General features: G+C 37.3%; 4 protein-coding genes across 4 annotated transcripts; 1 reads left to right on the plus strand and 3 right to left on the minus strand. All coding sequences in view use genetic code 12, as the record gives it.

Moving 5' to 3' along the window:
- Nucleotides 1–307: 307 nt before the first annotated feature.
- CANMA_002542 (uncharacterized protein) lies at nt 308–676 on the minus strand (the record flags this gene model as incomplete). Its single annotated transcript, XM_051814622.1, has 1 exon — nt 308–676. One exon carries the CDS (start codon nt 674–676, stop codon nt 308–310), a length of 369 nt encoding a protein of 122 aa, XP_051671978.1.
- A 360-nt stretch (nt 677–1,036) lies between these two features.
- CANMA_002543 (uncharacterized protein) lies at nt 1,037–4,660 on the minus strand (the record flags this gene model as incomplete). Its single annotated transcript, XM_051814623.1, has 1 exon — nt 1,037–4,660. One exon carries the CDS (start codon nt 4,658–4,660, stop codon nt 1,037–1,039), a length of 3,624 nt encoding a protein of 1,207 aa, XP_051671979.1.
- Nucleotides 4,661–5,090: 430 nt separating this feature from the next.
- Nucleotides 5,091–6,518, minus strand: CANMA_002544 (uncharacterized protein; the record flags this gene model as incomplete). Its single annotated transcript, XM_051814624.1, has 1 exon — nt 5,091–6,518. The coding sequence occupies one exon, from the start codon at nt 6,516–6,518 to the stop codon at nt 5,091–5,093; it is 1,428 nt and encodes a 475-aa protein (XP_051671980.1).
- A 7,884-nt stretch (nt 6,519–14,402) lies between these two features.
- CANMA_002545 (uncharacterized protein) lies at nt 14,403–18,149 on the plus strand (the record flags this gene model as incomplete). Its single annotated transcript, XM_051814625.1, has 1 exon — nt 14,403–18,149. One exon carries the CDS (start codon nt 14,403–14,405, stop codon nt 18,147–18,149), a length of 3,747 nt encoding a protein of 1,248 aa, XP_051671981.1.
- Between the last annotated feature and the right edge of the window lie 135 nt (nt 18,150–18,284).

An 18,284-nucleotide genomic window follows, 5' to 3' on the forward strand; every position in this document is an offset into this window, starting at 1 on the left:
TCAACTATAAAGCGTGCATGAATAAGGTTTTACCGATATCTATAATATATTAGTACCCATGTCATCGTAACAAGTCATAATTACATATGCCGAGAAAACCACAAACAATGCCTTTGGTTCATCCGTCGTGTGTCGTAAAAGCTGTTTTTGCAACAATTTGACTCGACGCTGATCCCATTGACTAAAACAGCATCAACAGTTTATGTTCCAAGAGATAACTCTACAAATATGAAGATCCAAAAGACAAGATATTCATTCATTATATAAAAAAAACAAATCAGGTAAAACAAGGCAACAACAAAACCAATTAAACGGTAATTGTTGGTGGTGGAGTGTTGAAGGCACCGTTATTCGCAGCGACTAACTGAACTTTAGGGCATCCTATGTTTGCCTCGGATGCAGCAGTCGGAGCTGTTTGGTTCAGTTCGTTTGTCATTCTTCTTCCACGTTTGTAATTCATTCTGCTTGAACTACCGGTGGTGGCTGGAGGAGAGTAGAGCCCTGAATCTTGGTATGGTTCTGGATATTGCGGTGGGTATCCTCCTTGTTGCTTCTGTTCCTGAGCTCTGTTGTAGCGTTCATATTTCTCCTTCTTCATGTTTCTAAGCTTCTTCTTTTTAATTTGTTTTTCGACGGCGATAGCACCTAATGCGATGACGACTACAACTAACAGCATGTTTAAGTTTCAATTAATGGGTTTTTGATGTTTTTTTGATGATAAATGAAAAATAAAACACATCTTGGCTGGGGTAGACCCGATTATTTATAGCTGAATCGATTTCTTTTTCTTTCTTTTTTTATGTTTATCTCTAGGCTTGTTTACCGCTGTGCATAAAACAAACGTTGGTGATAAACAAGCATCATCCAGAAAACTAAAAGTATATAGGGCAGAGAGAAGGCGCGGCTGAAGGGGGGCGCTGCTTAGCTCCGTATATTCTAAGCCCTAATTAGCTTCATCAGTACGGGGCATTATAACAACTCCGAACTTTTTAAACCCTTATCTCATTTGAAATACAAACTCTTCCTATAACTCTATTTACACTAACTTTTTGATTTCTTCGTAAGCCTTGTTCAAGTTGTCCTCAGCCCCCACAAGATAAACAAACTTGGAAAACTTGTCACTAGCTTTTGGAATTGTAATAAACGTATTAGTTTTAGCACGCAACTGGTTAATCTTTGATCCTTGAGGACCAATGATTTTAGAAAACACAGCCGGTTTTGACGCATACAACCACCCTTGTGAGTCTGCTGACTCAGCCAACTCCAACTTCTTGTTGATGAATTCGGCCGCTTTTTCCACATTCTTCTCCTCCCCTTTCAATCTCCAAGGAATGACAACGTCATCGCCGGAATCGGCTGCAAACTTTTCAGTAGTAAATTTAAAATCTTCGTCATTGTCGGGATATGCTGACTCTGGGGGCACAGGAATCGAAGAAGATGATAATTTACTGGCTTGTCTGGTAAAGTTACCATGACTCACTTCAACTTTGTAGTCACTCTTTAATTTTTTGAACACAGCACCATGTTCAGAAACTAATGGATGGTATTTGCCTAAAATGTCAATGGACACCTTCCAGTCATCCTTGGTCAATGCTTCAATCTTTTCTTTGGCAGCAGCCACTTTTTCAGGTAAGCCACTCACCTTAACAATTGTGCTTTCATTGTTTGGTCTTGGAATTTCGATAGTAACACCAAATTCAGATTGCAATGAGTGACGAATTGAACCACTTGGTCCAATGATTAATCTATGTTTATCCTTAGGCAAATCAATCTCTTCAACAACTGATGCCTCCTTCTCCTTAACAATTGCCTCAATAGCACTGATGATCTTGTCCACAATTGCCTTATCACCTTGAGAAACAACTTCATCAGAACCCGAACCCTCGTTAGGTATAGCGAGCAAACGATGATACTTGCTTCTTGGCAAATCATCTCCTCCAGCAGTGCTGATAATTTGTTTCATTACTGAACCTGAAGGACCAACTAAATCACGGTGGTACTTGGGGTCGACCTTGATTGTACGCACAACAAAGTTTTCAACCTCATCAACAATTTCCTGGACCTTGGTGGATGCCTCCTTCAATGCAGACTTTGAACCCGTCAACTCCAATTCGACAATTCCACTTGATTCCTCATTATCACGTTTGAAAGTGTACTCGACACCAGTACCATCGGCAATGTCATTAATAGTTTCACCGCTTTTACCAATGACTCTGGCAACTGCCTTTGATGGGATTTGCAATTGTTTCTTGAACCCATTTTCTTTTTCAAACTGATACAATTCTTGTAACTCTTCTTCCGCTTTAGCGACACCCTTGGAAGGGCCCTTGATTGTAACTTCATCCTTTGACTTAGGTGCATCGGCAAAAGGAGATGGTGATGTGGTGTCAGCAGCAGGAAATCTAATCTTGACATTGTACTTGTCTTGTAAACGGTTTATAAAAACACCCTGAGCACCAATCATTCTACGGTGGTATTGGTTTTCAATTCTTACTCTAACCAAAGTTTCATCGGCCCATTTCTTAGCCAATGCCGAGATCTTTGCCTTTGCCGCTTCAACGTTCTTCTTGACTCCCTTGATTGTAACATCTGACTTGTCAGACTCATCCTTCTTGGCGTCTTGCTCTTGTACATCAATTTTTACACCAAACTCATCACGAAGAGAATTCAAAAAGGTTCCATTTTTACCAACCAATCTGGATACAGTTTGTGAAGGTACACGCACTTCGCCAATGAAGCCATTGGGGTATTCCTTTGCATCTGCCAACACTGATTCAATCTCCTTCTTAACAGCTGCAACCGATGACTTAATACCGTGGATGTAGATTTCATTCTCAGAAGGTGAAGAACCATTACTGTGTAACTTAACAGATACAGAGTCGGTTTCAATACTCGACAAAATAGATTTCAAAGTCACTCCCTTTGGCCCAGAAACAACATCATCCTGGTCCTTTGAAGCAACTTCCAATGTAGCACTTGATAAATTGGCTGCCAATTCTCTCAATGTATCTAAAGTGGAATTGACCTTGTCGAAGGAGTCACCACCACTTGTTCCAAAATCATCAAAATCTTCTGCTTCCTCTTGTTGATCTTCAGACTTGAACAAGGTTATGGTGTTGTGCAAAATGATGTATTCAACATTTTCCTTCTTAGCAATGTCACGAATGGTTCCATCAACTTTGTTCAACAAGAACGACTCAATATCATCAATTACCTTGGTTTGATCAGGGGTAATCTTATTGACTTGACTGACAATGGACTTTTTGGCTGCCTTGATATGTTCATCTCCACCCTTTGACACAATTTGAATTGGAATCGAGGTGCTCGATTCATTGTTCAATTCCTTGATTGAAGGAGTATTGATTACAACATCATTAGCATCGGCGATAGTTTTGAATGCGCCAATCTTATTCAAGTAAGCTGCCACAGCACTAACGTGTCTCAAGTTCCCCTTGTGAGCCTTTGACATATCCAAGACTTCAACCTTGTATTGTGAGGTGACTTTTCTTGCCTCCTCTTGAGCCAATTTAATATTCTTTTTCTCACCAGCAAATTTAACATTAGTCTCACCTTCTTTTGGTAATTGGATTAAAACATTACACTTTGATAAAACTTCATCGATAGGTAAAAATTGATACTTTGTTTTGGGGATTGGTACCTCTTCGGTGACTATCTTTTGTGACAATTTCTCCAATGCTGCCCTAACATCAGATCTAGCTTCCAATACCAACTCACGCTCACCATGAATTACTATATTGTTTGAAGCTGATTTAAAAGTGGGTATAGAAAAGTCTAATGCATCGTATTGATCAACAACTTTCTGCAATTCTGTCTCGGCAAATGGTTTGACTTTTTCATCCAAAGGAACCTTGACAGTCAAGTTCTTTGTTTCCTCCTTGACAATGGTCAAAATCTCATTCTTTGCAGCCTTGGCTCCTTCAACATCACCATCAATAGTGATCACAACAGTCGTGGCAAACAAGTCATCATCCTCTTCTTGACCGGCATCGCTTGAATCATGAGATTCCTCTTTATCTCCAATTTCAATCTTGACTTCATTAGCCTGGATAATCGGTTTCAAAGTCTTTCCACCTTGACCAATGATTCTAGATCTCAACTTGGCAGGCACATTAAACTTGATCTGCACTGGTTTGGTCAATTTCTTGACAACTAAGCGCTTGGCAATTTTAACATCATCTGGTTTACCGCTGATTAAAAAAGTCCTCTTTTTCGTGTGTTGCGAAGTGGTACATTCAACCGATGTTTTCGTCTCTTGCATAACGTAGGTCAATATCTTGATAAATTCAGCACGCGCAACATTCAATTGATCTTCAACGTCCAATGAAAAAGCTTCTTGGATGGTAGAGGTTTTCGGTTTAACGGCGAATCCATTACCACTCTTGGCAGTTTTGGGAAAACCAGAAGCAGAAGTTGCTGTTTTAGTTGGTGGTGCCTTCATTTTAGGGCCCCATGAAGAAGCACCTGATTGTTGGACATTTGAACTAGCTTTTGATCCTAAAGCAGGAAAAGCAGATTCATCGCTGATAGATGGCGTAGTACTTCTAGATTTCGGTTCTTGTCCAAAGACAGGTTCCGGCTCTTGTTCGACATCTTCCGAATGGTTCAAACGAGCAGCGATAATTTCAGCGGGAGTAGGCATACTTTTTTTTTCTTTTCAATTAAACAGATTTAAACAAAATGGACAATGCTTTATAGTAAAAGCAGCGGGGAGTTCAGTGGGAGGGAGGAGTGGTGTTTCGGTGGAATTCTCTTTTCAGCAGTATTGTATAAAACTGGAGGTGATTGGCAAAAGATTTGGTTGTAAAACTTTTTACTCGCCAAACTTTTTTCGCTTTTTTCTTTTTTTTGTTGACTGTGTCTGCTGCTGTCCTTTTTTATTTTTAGTCCAAAAATTGTTGGACACTACACCTTTGACGCCTCATTCTTTATGGAACCACAATTTTAAGAGAATCTAAAATCTGTGTTCATCGTAGATCACCCGTGTATATATTATCACTCGTTAAAATCGTCAATCGTTATAAATAAATAAATAAATAAATAAAAATGTATCAATTGGTTGCCTCCCTAGCTCAGCATTCTTGTGCAACACCAACTAACCCACTCTGATGGATCAAAAATGTTCTTGTTGAACTGAGTTTGTTTTGTTGGTGTGCGTTGGAAGATTTTCTATCGTACAGCTGGACCAAGTCACCTAGTGCATTGTAACTAATGAAAACATCATCCTTGTTCTTGTAATTTCTCTCGTCTCTCACAAAGAATTCAGCATTGCTTACGGTGATGAGTTTGCCATTCCATTTGTCAAAAGAATTAAGATCGGGCACACAGTTGGATATGTATTGCTTTTCGACAGTTGTGTAAGCATTTTCTTTTGATACAAACTTGTAATCATTGATGGTTACGTAGTCCATGTCGTCAGAAGATGATATTGACGAGGTTGCCGATTCTCTTCTCGCATGTTGCACATTGTCAAATATCGACTCGTCTTCACCATCTGTGCTGACAACATCTGAATCAAGCTCCTTATGCGTCAACTGGCTAGCTCTAATCATTGCACGATCGTCATTAGATGACTCGACACTATGGTGTCTTCCTCTACCATAACTAGCTGCTGCGGCAGTAGCAGCGAGTAGCGCATTGTTTCTGCTACTGTATCTCGATGGTATAGACTTTAGTTTTGTTACTGTCCTCAATTCCAAAGGCAAACTCAAATCCTTACCAATAGACAAGTTCCTGAACCAGCTAATCATTCCATGAAATGACCAAAATTGTAGCAATACTTGTTTATATTCAATTCTCAACCGAAGCGAGTTTTTGTACTTGACTAGTGACGAAGTGTTTGATGTTGATGATGTATGATCTTCTTTGTACATTGCCGAAATCAACTGGTTCAAAGAAGGCGCCTCGCCAACTTGTAAATGGGCTAAAGAATACGAATGGAGTAAAGATCCTTTGAATTTCTCAAACGTTGTACCCTTGATGTCAGCACTGCTAGGTTCGAAAAGCAACTGGTTGTCCTTTAAAATGTTGTAGTAGTTTGAAATGGTGGCTAATATCTTGTGATTTTTCTGCGTCTTGAGTTTGTTCTTCAATTTGCCAAACTTGGACTCGCTAAACATTGACTTGTTTCCTTCAAGACCGCCATAAGCATCACCAGAAAATATATCATTCAAGTCAACTTGATTTGAGTTGAAGTCCATTCCATTGTTCTTTTTGTACTCTGTGTTGAGATCGATGGTTAACTGGTTCAAGTTATTCAATTCAAAGTACAAATTGATGAGTAGGTCCTGTAATTTCTTGTCGGCATTCAAATTGTACATGTTCAACTGGGTCGAATTCATATGCAAAAGCACTGGCTTCCAGGACCTGTGACCGTTGTTGTACTGGTATGGAGTTAAGAACTCAGTCTTTAGTAATGCCAACCCATAAAAGTTTATCGACGATGTGTAGTTGGGAAGGACTTCTGAAGATGATGTGTACTCTGGTAATTTTGAATTCATTTTGAAAGCTATAACTATAACTAGTTGTTAGTAAATAAAGACACAGTATTAAGCGATATCAGGAAAAAGGAGGAAAATAATCTTTATATATATATCTCCATTATCAATTTCAAAGATTCTGTTACTCCGAAACGCGGCAAATCTTTGTGTTTATCATCATTATTTATACGACGTATTTGGAATAATTTCTTGGAGGAGGGGGGAAATTATTTTCTTTGCTTTTTTTCTTGACTAAAAAATTGTGGGGGAAAAAAAAACAAACACAACACGTAAATCTTTTTTTTTCTTTGATGGTTATGAATACTTCACGTGACCATTCCTCGCTAGAGCTGGTCAAAAACGTTTGGGGTATAATGATTGTCCTCCGATGTTGAGTTCCTCCGGGATGTGGTTGCTTTGTTGGTTGTATGAGGACCCAATTCATGCCACGCGTTAAGATGTATCATGACACCATAGCACACCACAAACTGTTGCAAATGGATGCCATCTCTGTTGGCCCTTTTTGCAATTTGGCTGAGTCTGACATACTTGTCGTGTGACAGATATAAATTACAGTTGCCGTTGTTGTTGTTGCATAACATTGCATACGGAGTGTGTGTAACTCATACCAAGTCGTCTTCTCCTTATAAGGACTTTTCCCTTCTTTAACTCATTGCAGAACGATACATACCATATATATATATATATATATATGTTCTAGTAGAAACAGTTGGAAGTGTTAATGAGATAGTTAGGATAAAGTGTCAAATTTGAAAGAATATTTCAAATCTCGAGTAAGGGTTTGGATATGTATTTATATCAATCATCATCTCTTTTCGGGTATATCGTCATCCCTGAGACAGACGCACGGTTAGGCAGACAAACCGAAAAAAAAAACACAGAATTGCCCACGAGAATTAATTTTCTTATTATTCTTCGCCGTAATATGTACGTCGCTAAAACCTGGTCACTCACATTTCTTAACAACTTTAGGAGCAATTTCCGAAGTATAAAAACAGAATAACAACCATAAGTCCGTACGCGTTGCCCAGAGTCTCAGTCACCCGATTCATCTTCTCAGAGAGAACAACTGAAATATATGTTGTTGACTTACATTTATAACAATTATTCGAGGCCTACTGCAGCGCCTTCTAGCTCGGGCCGTAACCAAATTTTATTTTATTCTGTTTGTTGAATGATCAATAATCCTTTTCTATTATTAGAATATGACGTTTAGCTTTATATTTGCATAGAAAAGAAAAATAGTTTCTACGAACCGAATTAGGCTTAAAATGTACATACTGGAGGTTTGATAAGAGTGCGAATGAGCAAAAAAACAAAAAAAAAACAATAAACCCTCTCCATAGTCTTATTGTTTTATTGGTGACAACTAAGTGAGACAAAGCAATAACAAAATGTTGTTTTTTGTTTAAGGATCACATCACACAACAACATCATCATCATCATCATCCAAACTAACCGAAATTGCCACTCGTAATTCAATCCTAATTTCATTTAAAAAACTTTTTGTTCCATTTTTTTCTGCAACCACAAAGTTGGCCAGCCATCAAACAAGAAGAACGAAGAAAAATTTTTCTCTTCTTTGTCCAGAGCATCGTCTCTCCAACGCACAAAGCAAATCGAACTGACTTGATATTACTAATACCATTTCTCTGTTATTTCATTGGTGCATAAAATGGTACAAACCCATCCTTATCGATAGAACTGAATTGTTCATACCCTTGATTAGTAAACATTTTCATGAAAGTCTACAATTCGATGAAATGAACTCCAGCTTAAGATTTACTGTTTAATAAAAACAAGCAAAGAAAAAATTAAATGAATTATGGGCGAACTAAAATTAATGCCTTAAGCCTCGCTAAATCATACTCTTGGTTTTACTTCCTAATTGGTGAAAGAGTAGAGCAAGACAAGAAAAGTAGTGAAAAGAAGACAGATTTTCTTACCCCCAAAGCTACCGAGTACATCTTCCCTCTTACTTCTTCCGCCACCATCTTCTTTGCTGCCCTTCTTCGCTAACCCTATGTTGGCTTACCATGCCAAGACCCTATGAAAAGAAAGTTTAAAAAAGTTTTTGAACCTAATTCTTGGCCGCAACCACTCTCTATCATTGCAGTTTCAAACATGGAAACTACTTCAGGCTTCAATATGGTAAAACGACCACCATTGTAGACAAAACAGAGAGGAGTAGTTCATGGGCAGAGTAAAAAGTTACAAAGCGTTTCCCTCCTGTTGTGTGCGATACACCCGAAATTTTCATTTTCGCTTAAATTAAAGTGCGTCAATATATTTTGCCAAGACTTTCGGAGTGGGGTAATCCTCGATCTTTCTCTTTCTCTCTCGTATATCACGAGATTAATATCGACATCACTCAGATCGTTGTTCTCTTTATTCCTAATTGAGCAAGCATCAAGAAACAAACAGATGACGCGTATTACAATTTATTCGGAAATATCGTAGAGTATATTTCATGGAAACGATATCACAATTTGGACTTTTCTTGGAATTAAAACAATTTACGAATTACTTCCACCAGTTAGGCCTTCACATCAGTGCCCACTACTATAGCTAATTAACAATAAGAAAGGAAAACGTCCCCGTAGCTTTGGTAAACCTTGTGAAGCTTTCAAAAAATTAAAATGGCAGTAAAAAAATCTCCCGGGGGCGAGTCGAACGCCCGATCCCAAGATGACAATATCTGGAAACAATTACAGTCTTGTGCTTTAAACCAACTAAGCTACCAGGAGGATTTTCTGACAAAATTCCTGAGCGACCCAATAAACAAATTTAAATTTTGGGGCAAATTTTTATATTTAAAGAGGTATATTGAACTAATTTAGGGTTCAATAACCCTTCTTCTTAGGTCTATCTTAACTCCACAACAATGAGAAGAGTGGATAGTATAATTGTTTTTTTGACCTGAAGTTGCTACTCCACGTTTCTGTATTTCACTGTTTTCATGTTTTGTTTGTCAAATTTTGCAACAAAATTGAAACTAAATATAGTTGTATACAAGTGTTGAATTACGACTATTAAAGCTCTCCTCCCTTTTTTTTATTGCTTGGTCCAGAGTAGAATATAAGATATCATGGAAGATCAAGGAGCTTCAGTTCCTGTACAGATTTTCATTTGTGTTTCAAACTCGGCAGAAAAGGCGGATTATGTTTTAGTATTAGAGTACGCATTTGCAAAAGCGTTTAAACGCTTAATTTAAAATCTATAAGCATAGGAAACATCGATTCCGAAACCTTTGAGGAACATGAAGAAGAGGAGGGGTATTTTTTGAGACAGTCTCGTACAGGAACTGCGAAATCTAATGTACAGAGTGTTGTGGTAATCTCATCTCTGGAATCCCTTTTCAATCTTTCCAATTCTGAAGAGAGGGTGGAAGGGATAAAGGCAGCCCTCAAGACACAAACAGGCTCTATAAGTGAAAGTGAAAATTCTGTTTCAATTAAAGTTTAGTCGTTCAAATCGCTTAAAAGAATCTCCAAACTCGCCTCTTCCCCCGACACTATACCCCCTTCAAATATTGAAAAATTTTGTTGTTATTGTTTGGTTTAGGTAATCTTAAACACCTTAAAAGTGTAAATGAAAGCTTATTCTAGGAAGATCTTTGTATATTATAATTTAGAGAGGCATCCCCCCCCGCTTGTTTAACGAATTGAAAATGAGTGGAAAACATACATAGATTTGGTGATCCAAACATAAAAAAAGGGCAAAGAAAAGAGCACTAAGCTGAATTAAGATTTAAAATTTTAGTCTGTAAAATAATTAATATTTTTTTTGTTTAAAAAGTTTCCATGAAACACTTGGACTGTGGATGTTTAGAGATAATAAAAGTGGCTTCATTTTTGTTTATATACTAAAGCTCTATCTCTTGTAGTTTTTGCTATACTTACCTTCTCAGAACGAGAGATGTTACACTGCAATATGAAACTAATGTCTGGCTTGTGGTACTAAAGTGATTTGGGGAGAAGAGACTATGTTCCTTTTGCTTTGAAGATTACGTGTAATTAAATGAAAATTTTTGTGATGTTGATTGGTTTCTTTTTTCTCTACCCCAGATTTTGAAATAAATATTTTACCTTAAAGGAAAAGGGAAAAGGAAAATTTTTTATTAACAATACAAAACGCTGCAAAAGAGGAATTATTTCAGACACGAAATCCAAAGATAAGTTCAGACACTTTTTTCTCATTGGCTGGTTAAATAGAACAAATTTATTAATTATTATATTATTTGGTTTTGTGTATTGTGTCGGCAGTAAAAGCAAACTTAATGCGTATAAAGCACTCATCATAGGTGACGCATATATCTAAATCACACAAAATGGAAAAGTCCGATCCACACATAATTCACTCAAACCACCTATTGTCTTACTTTGTTCAAAAAAAGAAATATTAGCCCAACAAAAACTTTCAAAAGAAAACTCTGACGTCTATTTCCGCAAATGGTCAAAATGAGAGTTTACTTGTGCACTAACGTATAGATATATATATATATATACGAATGCATAACTCAACATTCTAGTAAGGAATGGTAGTACAAGGCGTTGTAGAATGATTCGTGGGAGATCTTACAGATTGCGGCACACTTGAAATAAGGTGTCCAAAAAACAGGAAAATAAGGAGAATGGATAAATGTAATTGAACTTTATGTCCGCTTTTGTGGATGATTAATTTTTCTTTTGTTCAGTTACAATGCCACATACCTGCTTCATTATCAATCTAAGCTTACAAGGACAAGCACACAAGCACACAAGCACACAAGCACACAAGCACACATACATACACCTACGAACAACAGATATACACTATTAACTTCGTTCCTTAACTTACGAAAGTAGAGATTTTTGTTTTTCGAATTGCTTAAAATTCCTGCTGTATTTTTATGTCTGTTTTTTTCTAAAATCTGGGGTTTTTGTGGCGTTGATAAAGTTTTCCAGACTAAAAACAAAATAATCCTGAGAAACCAAAAGTGTAGAAAGTGAATTGAAAGAGAAGACGCGACATCAACCAAAAGAGGTAAACACTTGATTAGACGAAGTTACATCCACCGGAAAGGAATAGAATATGTAAATCTAAAAAGAACAACACTGATAAATAATCAATTTAGTTTCGAAAGCAGAAGTAAAAGATTCTATCAGTATCTAACTCCCCACCCCTCCCCCTCAGATCCATCCTTCCGAGTAATCTAGTAATCGACAAGAATTCAATTAGCAGTAGGGTTACACTTTAACACACAGTGCATATCACTTAGTGGGGGCTTTCGAGTAGGACTTCTATCCCTGCAGAAGCGAATGGTGTATTTTCGTTTCTTTGGTTTTTGATATGCAACTGCCTACACTTCTTATCATCATTAATTTGATCATTTCTTCTATATATAGTCCAGTTCGTCGCGAATCCTTTTTATATACTTTTATATAGAGAATAACTTTATTATTTCATTTCTACCACTATAACAAATTCTTAGTGTTTGCTAATCATTTAAAAGATATTAGTTGTACAGCACAGATCTTGACCCTAGTATATTAAGGTGCGTTATTAGATGAAACAACAATGGTGGCGGTTCAACAAAATTTTTGATTTAAGGAACGTTTGTTCAACAATTTCAAAAAACTCCGAGATGTGGAAAATTCAGACACAGATATTAAGAAAACAAAAACACAACTAAGAGCATTTAGATGAGAGGTATACGGAGACATGGAAGTCCACAGCGTCTTAAGTGAACCCAATCAATTACAAAAAAGAACGTATTTGATGATATCATAAGAACAATAACAGAAGTAGGAAGTTTAAGAAAGATGGCAGAAGCACGCCAGTGCTTTAGAAGAATGTTTGCGATTGCCATTGTCTGGGGAGTTTTCTCTTCTAAAGAAATTAAGTAGGTTGAGTAGTGTAATTTTGAAAGAAGTGGTATACTAATGTTGCCCTTTACTTCTCAATTGAGCGAGTGGCAGTGTTAAAACTTAGACAATCAGTAGAAGCAGTGGTGCTTTATGTTTTCTGCTAGAGTGTATAGCTTGTAATTTTTGTTTTCATTATATCTATTTAAAGAGAATGCACAATACAAATATTTGCCAAGATAATAAAGTGAAGTAGAGAATGGAATCTACTTTATCTACAATATTAACACCGACAAGAATAGATTCGTATATGATAAGGAAGTCTATAGCAACTATATTCTTTAATCGTCCTTAATCACGGTCCCTCAAATTATATATACAAATTTAGAAAGGAATAAATAACTAAAGAGAAGCAAGGGGGTTTCACACTGTTTATTGTCGTATCGTCTAGTTCCTATTATTATGCACTTTTCTGCCTTCTCCTGTAGTCTGTTCCTTACTGAAATGCCGTGAGATCTACACAGACAAAACTAATTTTGGAATGCCCCTACCAGTTCATCTTTCAAATGTATAGCTTCGTCGTCAAGAAAAGACACCCACACTACCAACTTTAGTTGCCCTTTTTATTTCCATAACAGAGAGTTTCCTCATACGTCATTGACTTGCTTGAGTTCCCAAATAGGAAAAGGTCGTGCATTCACCAAACAAACAAGGCGAATTATAATATCTACATACAGTATCAATCAAAATAAAAGAAAAAATATAGTGAGTTTCGCTGTGCGTACACACAACGGTGACAAAATTTCAATTGCCCCGCTGGAGTAAAAGTGGCGAAAATTCTTTTGTCATACAATAGCGACGCCAACAGAAGGTGAAATAAGGAAATATCAAATTCTGCGAGCACACGCACACACAAACACACAATTGCTATTTCTGATTACTTAAGAATTCCTTCTTTTTGTTCCCTACCATAAAAGGGCACCTTAACATAGAAATAAAGGGAGGTAATAATTATTTTACACTATTTTTGTTGCTTTTGGTAAGGAACAATAAAAAGAAAAACAAATGACTTTGAGCTCCATGAAGGATAGTTTCCTAATTAGTCATAGTCGCCGGTGATACAAAGAAGAGGAAAAGAAAAGACACTAAATGCACTGTGAGGTAGTGTATCTATTACTAAAATCTATTACTAGTGGTATTAAAAATAAATGTCTGTCTGTCTTAAATGTGTTTGTCCCTGGGGCTTTGTAACCCTTTTTATGTTAGTTTTTTTTTCTTGTCGTTTTTTCATTGCTAGTATTTCGTACTTAAAAGAAAAAAGTGTCTGATCTTCTTTTAATATTGTCTTTGTCTTTTGTGATCACACACTTTTTGAAAACTCGGACACTAAAGACGGACATTTTAAACAAAAATACGGAATTATTTTGATTGTTTTATGTTTGTGGCTTACTCTCTTTTTCCTTTTTATTGTCCCTAGTTTTGTTCTGTGTATGGGGGAGTCAGGGTGGGAGGCGCAAGTATAGATTTTGTCACCTTTTTGCTTCACAAAGAAATTTTGCTGTCTTTCAGTGCACTTGACTTTGAAGATACTTCTCTCCTTGTAGATTAGTGAAATGATGATCTGATTAGTTGATTAAAGAACTCACCTAGGTTTATTTTATTTTATTTCTTTTAACTTTATTTCTTTTTTTTTTTTTTTTTTTTAATTTTAATTTTATATTTTTATATTTTTATATTTTTATATTTTTATATTTTTATATTATTTTTCTGTCTGTTGTCTGTTCCCTCATACTCTCTCTTTCTGTTTTATGCCTGTCTCGGTTTAAATTGAAGTCTGTCTTTGAATTCTTTTTTTTTCCCTTTTTTCTTTTTATAAATATATATCCCACATTTTGACTTCTTTTTCTTTTTTATTTTTACAACCACCGTTCAGAACCCATATTAACAACCAGGGGGTGTATTCCAGTCTTATTATAACAGCAATATACTACAACCACAACAATAGCTAACTATCTATCAAATATTGTCCAAGATGAATATGCAACCATCATTGTCACTATGCTCACCCCAGACTTTGTCGTCGTCAACTTCAGTGCTGGACACCAATACTAGTAGCGACGGCAGCATCACTCTCAACGTCAAAACTATGCGCAGAAATACCATTCATTCCAATATTACACCACCCATCGCCACGCAACCTATTCCGAAAAAGTCACAACAAATTAGAACTGACAAACCAAGACCGCACATGTGCAGTGTTTGTACGCGTGCTTTTGCCAGGTTGGAACATTTAAAACGTCACGAAAGAGCCCATACAAATGAAAAACCTTACCAGTGTGCTGCTTGCGGTAGATGTTTTGCTCGTCGTGATTTGGTATTGCGTCATCAACAAAAACTTCATACCAATTTACCCACTTTGATGCGTAAAGGTTCCTCTAAAGACCAAGATATCAACGAACATATAAATGTATTGCAAAACAACACAGATCCAAATGCCCCTTTACCAAATGGTGCTACACCTTTATCAGAGGCTGTTGATGGAAGTGATGCCGATACAAACAACAGTAGACCACAATTTCGCACCGGGCTCTTTGACATTAGCAATCAAACCCAAGCAGATGGAAGCCTGCCGCATCATCTACTGATGGGACCATCGCCTATCACTTCAAGCAATTCACCTAGACCTAGTATTACTCTACATAGCAGCAATGCAAGAAGAGGAAGTGTCTCGTTTAACCAGCAAGCAAAAGCAACGCCAATGTCGCGTCAAAATTCAACAACCTCAAATAGAAGGAAATCAAGTCAAGTTAAGCAAGAACCATCTCCAGAATCTGATACACCCAAGAGAAAAAAGATGACGACTTTTAAACCTACTTCGGAATTCACCGACAAATCATCCCATTTCTTACACAACTATAGACACGCGTCGTATTCAGCTGCGTCGGGAATTTCGTATGCGAACATTAAGGAGGCAAAGCAAATCCAAGAGCACAATGCGCTTGAGTTTGGAAATGCAGTACCGACACAAGTTGAGTTTGGGACACCACCACTTGGTCCTCATAGTGAAGACTACCATAAAATCATGGAAATGGGTGATTTATTAGATTGGGGTAATATTGACCATTTGGACTTGAGTGATGATAAGTTTTCGCTTCGTCAGAAATCGTTAAAGAATTTACAAGATTTTTTCACTCTTGGGCCTAAAAATAGCGAATTGAAGTCAGTACCTATGCAGCATGCACAAAGTGTTCCACAGAGAAAGTCTATTTTTGCTATAGACGACGAGAGTATGGATCCAACAGCTGGATTTCCAATCCAACCGCCACCAATTGAGGAAAATGAACCGGCTCCAGAACAATTGCAACAACCGGATCAGCTACAATCACAGATACAGACACAGATGCAGACACAGCCACAGCCACAGCCACAATCACAATCACAACCACAGCAGCAGCATCAACAGCAGCAGCATCAACAACAGCAGCATCAACAGCAGCAGCAACCACAGCAACAACCCCAATTGCATCAGCTACTGCCGCAATCTCAACAAGGCTCGATTTCTTCTGTTGGCAGCATTGATCCTCTGCATTTGAGCAACAACAACAATGGCAACGTGCCAAGCGTGAGTAAAAGGTCAAGATCATCAATGGAAGCTTCAACCACTCCACAAGCCAACTTACTTGGAAATGCCAATATTGCACCCACTTTCCCTAGCGAAAGTGATTGGGTTAAGGATTTGGTTACCCCAGCGTTTGATTTGAATTTGAATTTCAGTGCCAATACCAGTTTCGAAGATTTAAAAGGCTACTTCAATAACCAGAAGCTAAATGAAAATACAGTCAATCTCCCCAAGAAACAAGCACAGGATTTCATGCAGCAATTGCTTAGTGCCAGTGGGCAAGACGCGTCACACCTGATTGATTATTCTATTGAATTTCCACCCAATTTCTTCAATTTTGATTCAACTTTGATTTCAGCTGAGACTAGGGAAAAAATGATTTCCATGAGTCACGTTGATAGTAAAGAATTTCCTTCTTTGGAGAGCTTAAAGTACTATGCGCAAATGTTTGAATTTGGGTTCAACAAGTATTGCTCATTTATCCATTTGCCATCTTTGAAAAATGTACGTGGACAAAACTTTGAAACGGTGCCACTTTTATTGGCAATCACTGCTATTGGATCCTTGTATGCCTACAATAACCATGATGCGTTGTTATTGTTCAACATGTCTAAGTATCACATACAAAGCTTTTTTGAGAGAGAATTGACTGTTGATAACCTTCAGTTTAAAAAGATTCCATTGATGGCACACCAATGTCTTGTTTTGCACATTATGCTTTCGTTGTTTTTCAATGAACCGAATGTAATTGACATCACTGCAAGACAAATCAAGTCAATGATTGGATTGATCAAATCAACCAATTTTAATGAACCATTGGAGCAATCAATCATTCCACCACAAGCTGCACCTCACGGATTAATGAACAACGATGAAATCAAACCGATTATTCAGCACAACTATGACTATTTCATTTTAGCGCAATCGAGAATTAGAACTTTGCATACGTTTTACATCTTGCAAGTGTTTAGATCTAGTATCACGGGTGCACCAATTTTATTTCCCGCAACAATGATGAAGAGCGGATCTTATTGCACTAACCGTGAGCTTTGGTGGAGCCCCAATGCCAGTAGCTGGTATGACACTGTTTGCAAGACAAACCCTCCAAATTGGTCTATTGTTAAGTTGAGCAATGGCACGACTGTGAATGAGCTCATTAGTTATTTGCAGAACCCAAACCCAATGAACAGCATTCCCAATGCCAACCTTCTCACTATCTTGTTCAATATTCATGAACAAGTTGGTGCTGACTTGCGAGCTGGTGATTTCAGTTATATGAATTGGAATGTTGAAAAAAGACCCAAGTATCACCATTTGATGAACAATTGGCAGATTCTTTTTTACAAAAACAATGGTAATTTAGACACATCGTCATTAAACTGTGATCAGTTTAGCCATTCACCCGATTTGAAACAGATTATCCCTCTTTGGTATATGTTGAAGATGAAGTTGGATATCAATCTCGATGCTACTTTCAGCCACATTTTCAAAAAGGACTATGCATCAATGAATAAGGAATTGGACTTGATGGATTACCGTGAATCGAACTATAGTGTCTTGAGCAAATCATTGGGTTCAGGCTATAGTATTTTGGATTTGTGGATACAAACTACTGAGACAAATAGCCTTGATGTGCGTGAAACTACTGTTCGTACGCCAGTATTCTTATTTTGTGGATTATTGGCTAGTATTTTGGTAATAGCTACCTATCTTGATTTCTTGGAACAGCAATGCAAGAGAAGGGATATTTCTAATCAAGAATTAATGGAGTGGCTAAGATGTCAAGAAACCTTTACCAAGATGGAAAAAGTTTTAACTCCAGGTGTAAAGTCGGTATATTCAGATGTGTTGACCAAAGATATGCATAATTTAAGTATTGTTACTGATTCACTTCGAAACAAGATTATTAAATTGAGTGAAGAAAGATCGAAATGTGATGATAATTTATCACGCGGAGTTGGTTTGGATTTGAATAGAGACCGGGTAATGAAGTTGAATCAAGAGATTAGAGATTATGTGATCAAGAATAATTTGTCCAACAGGGCCTTTTATTTGGGTATTAGAGTGTTTGCTGATGCCCCTGTATGGCCAGCAGCTATGGGTTTTGCTGAAGCTTTGCAAATTAGATCAGCCCATTTGGCACAACAGCAGAGAAACATGTTTTAAGAGGAAATATCACAGATGGGGTTACAATGATGATGATGATGATGATTTATTACAACGACAACGACAACGACAACGACAACGACAACGACGATGACGACGATGATGATGACCTGTAATGTTTTTATATTTATTTAT

The sequence above is a fragment of the Candida margitis genome (genome assembly GCF_024628925.1).
Source record: "Candida margitis strain CBS 14175 chromosome Unknown scaffold7, whole genome shotgun sequence".
NCBI lineage: Eukaryota > Fungi > Ascomycota > Pichiomycetes > Serinales > Debaryomycetaceae > Lodderomyces > Lodderomyces margitis.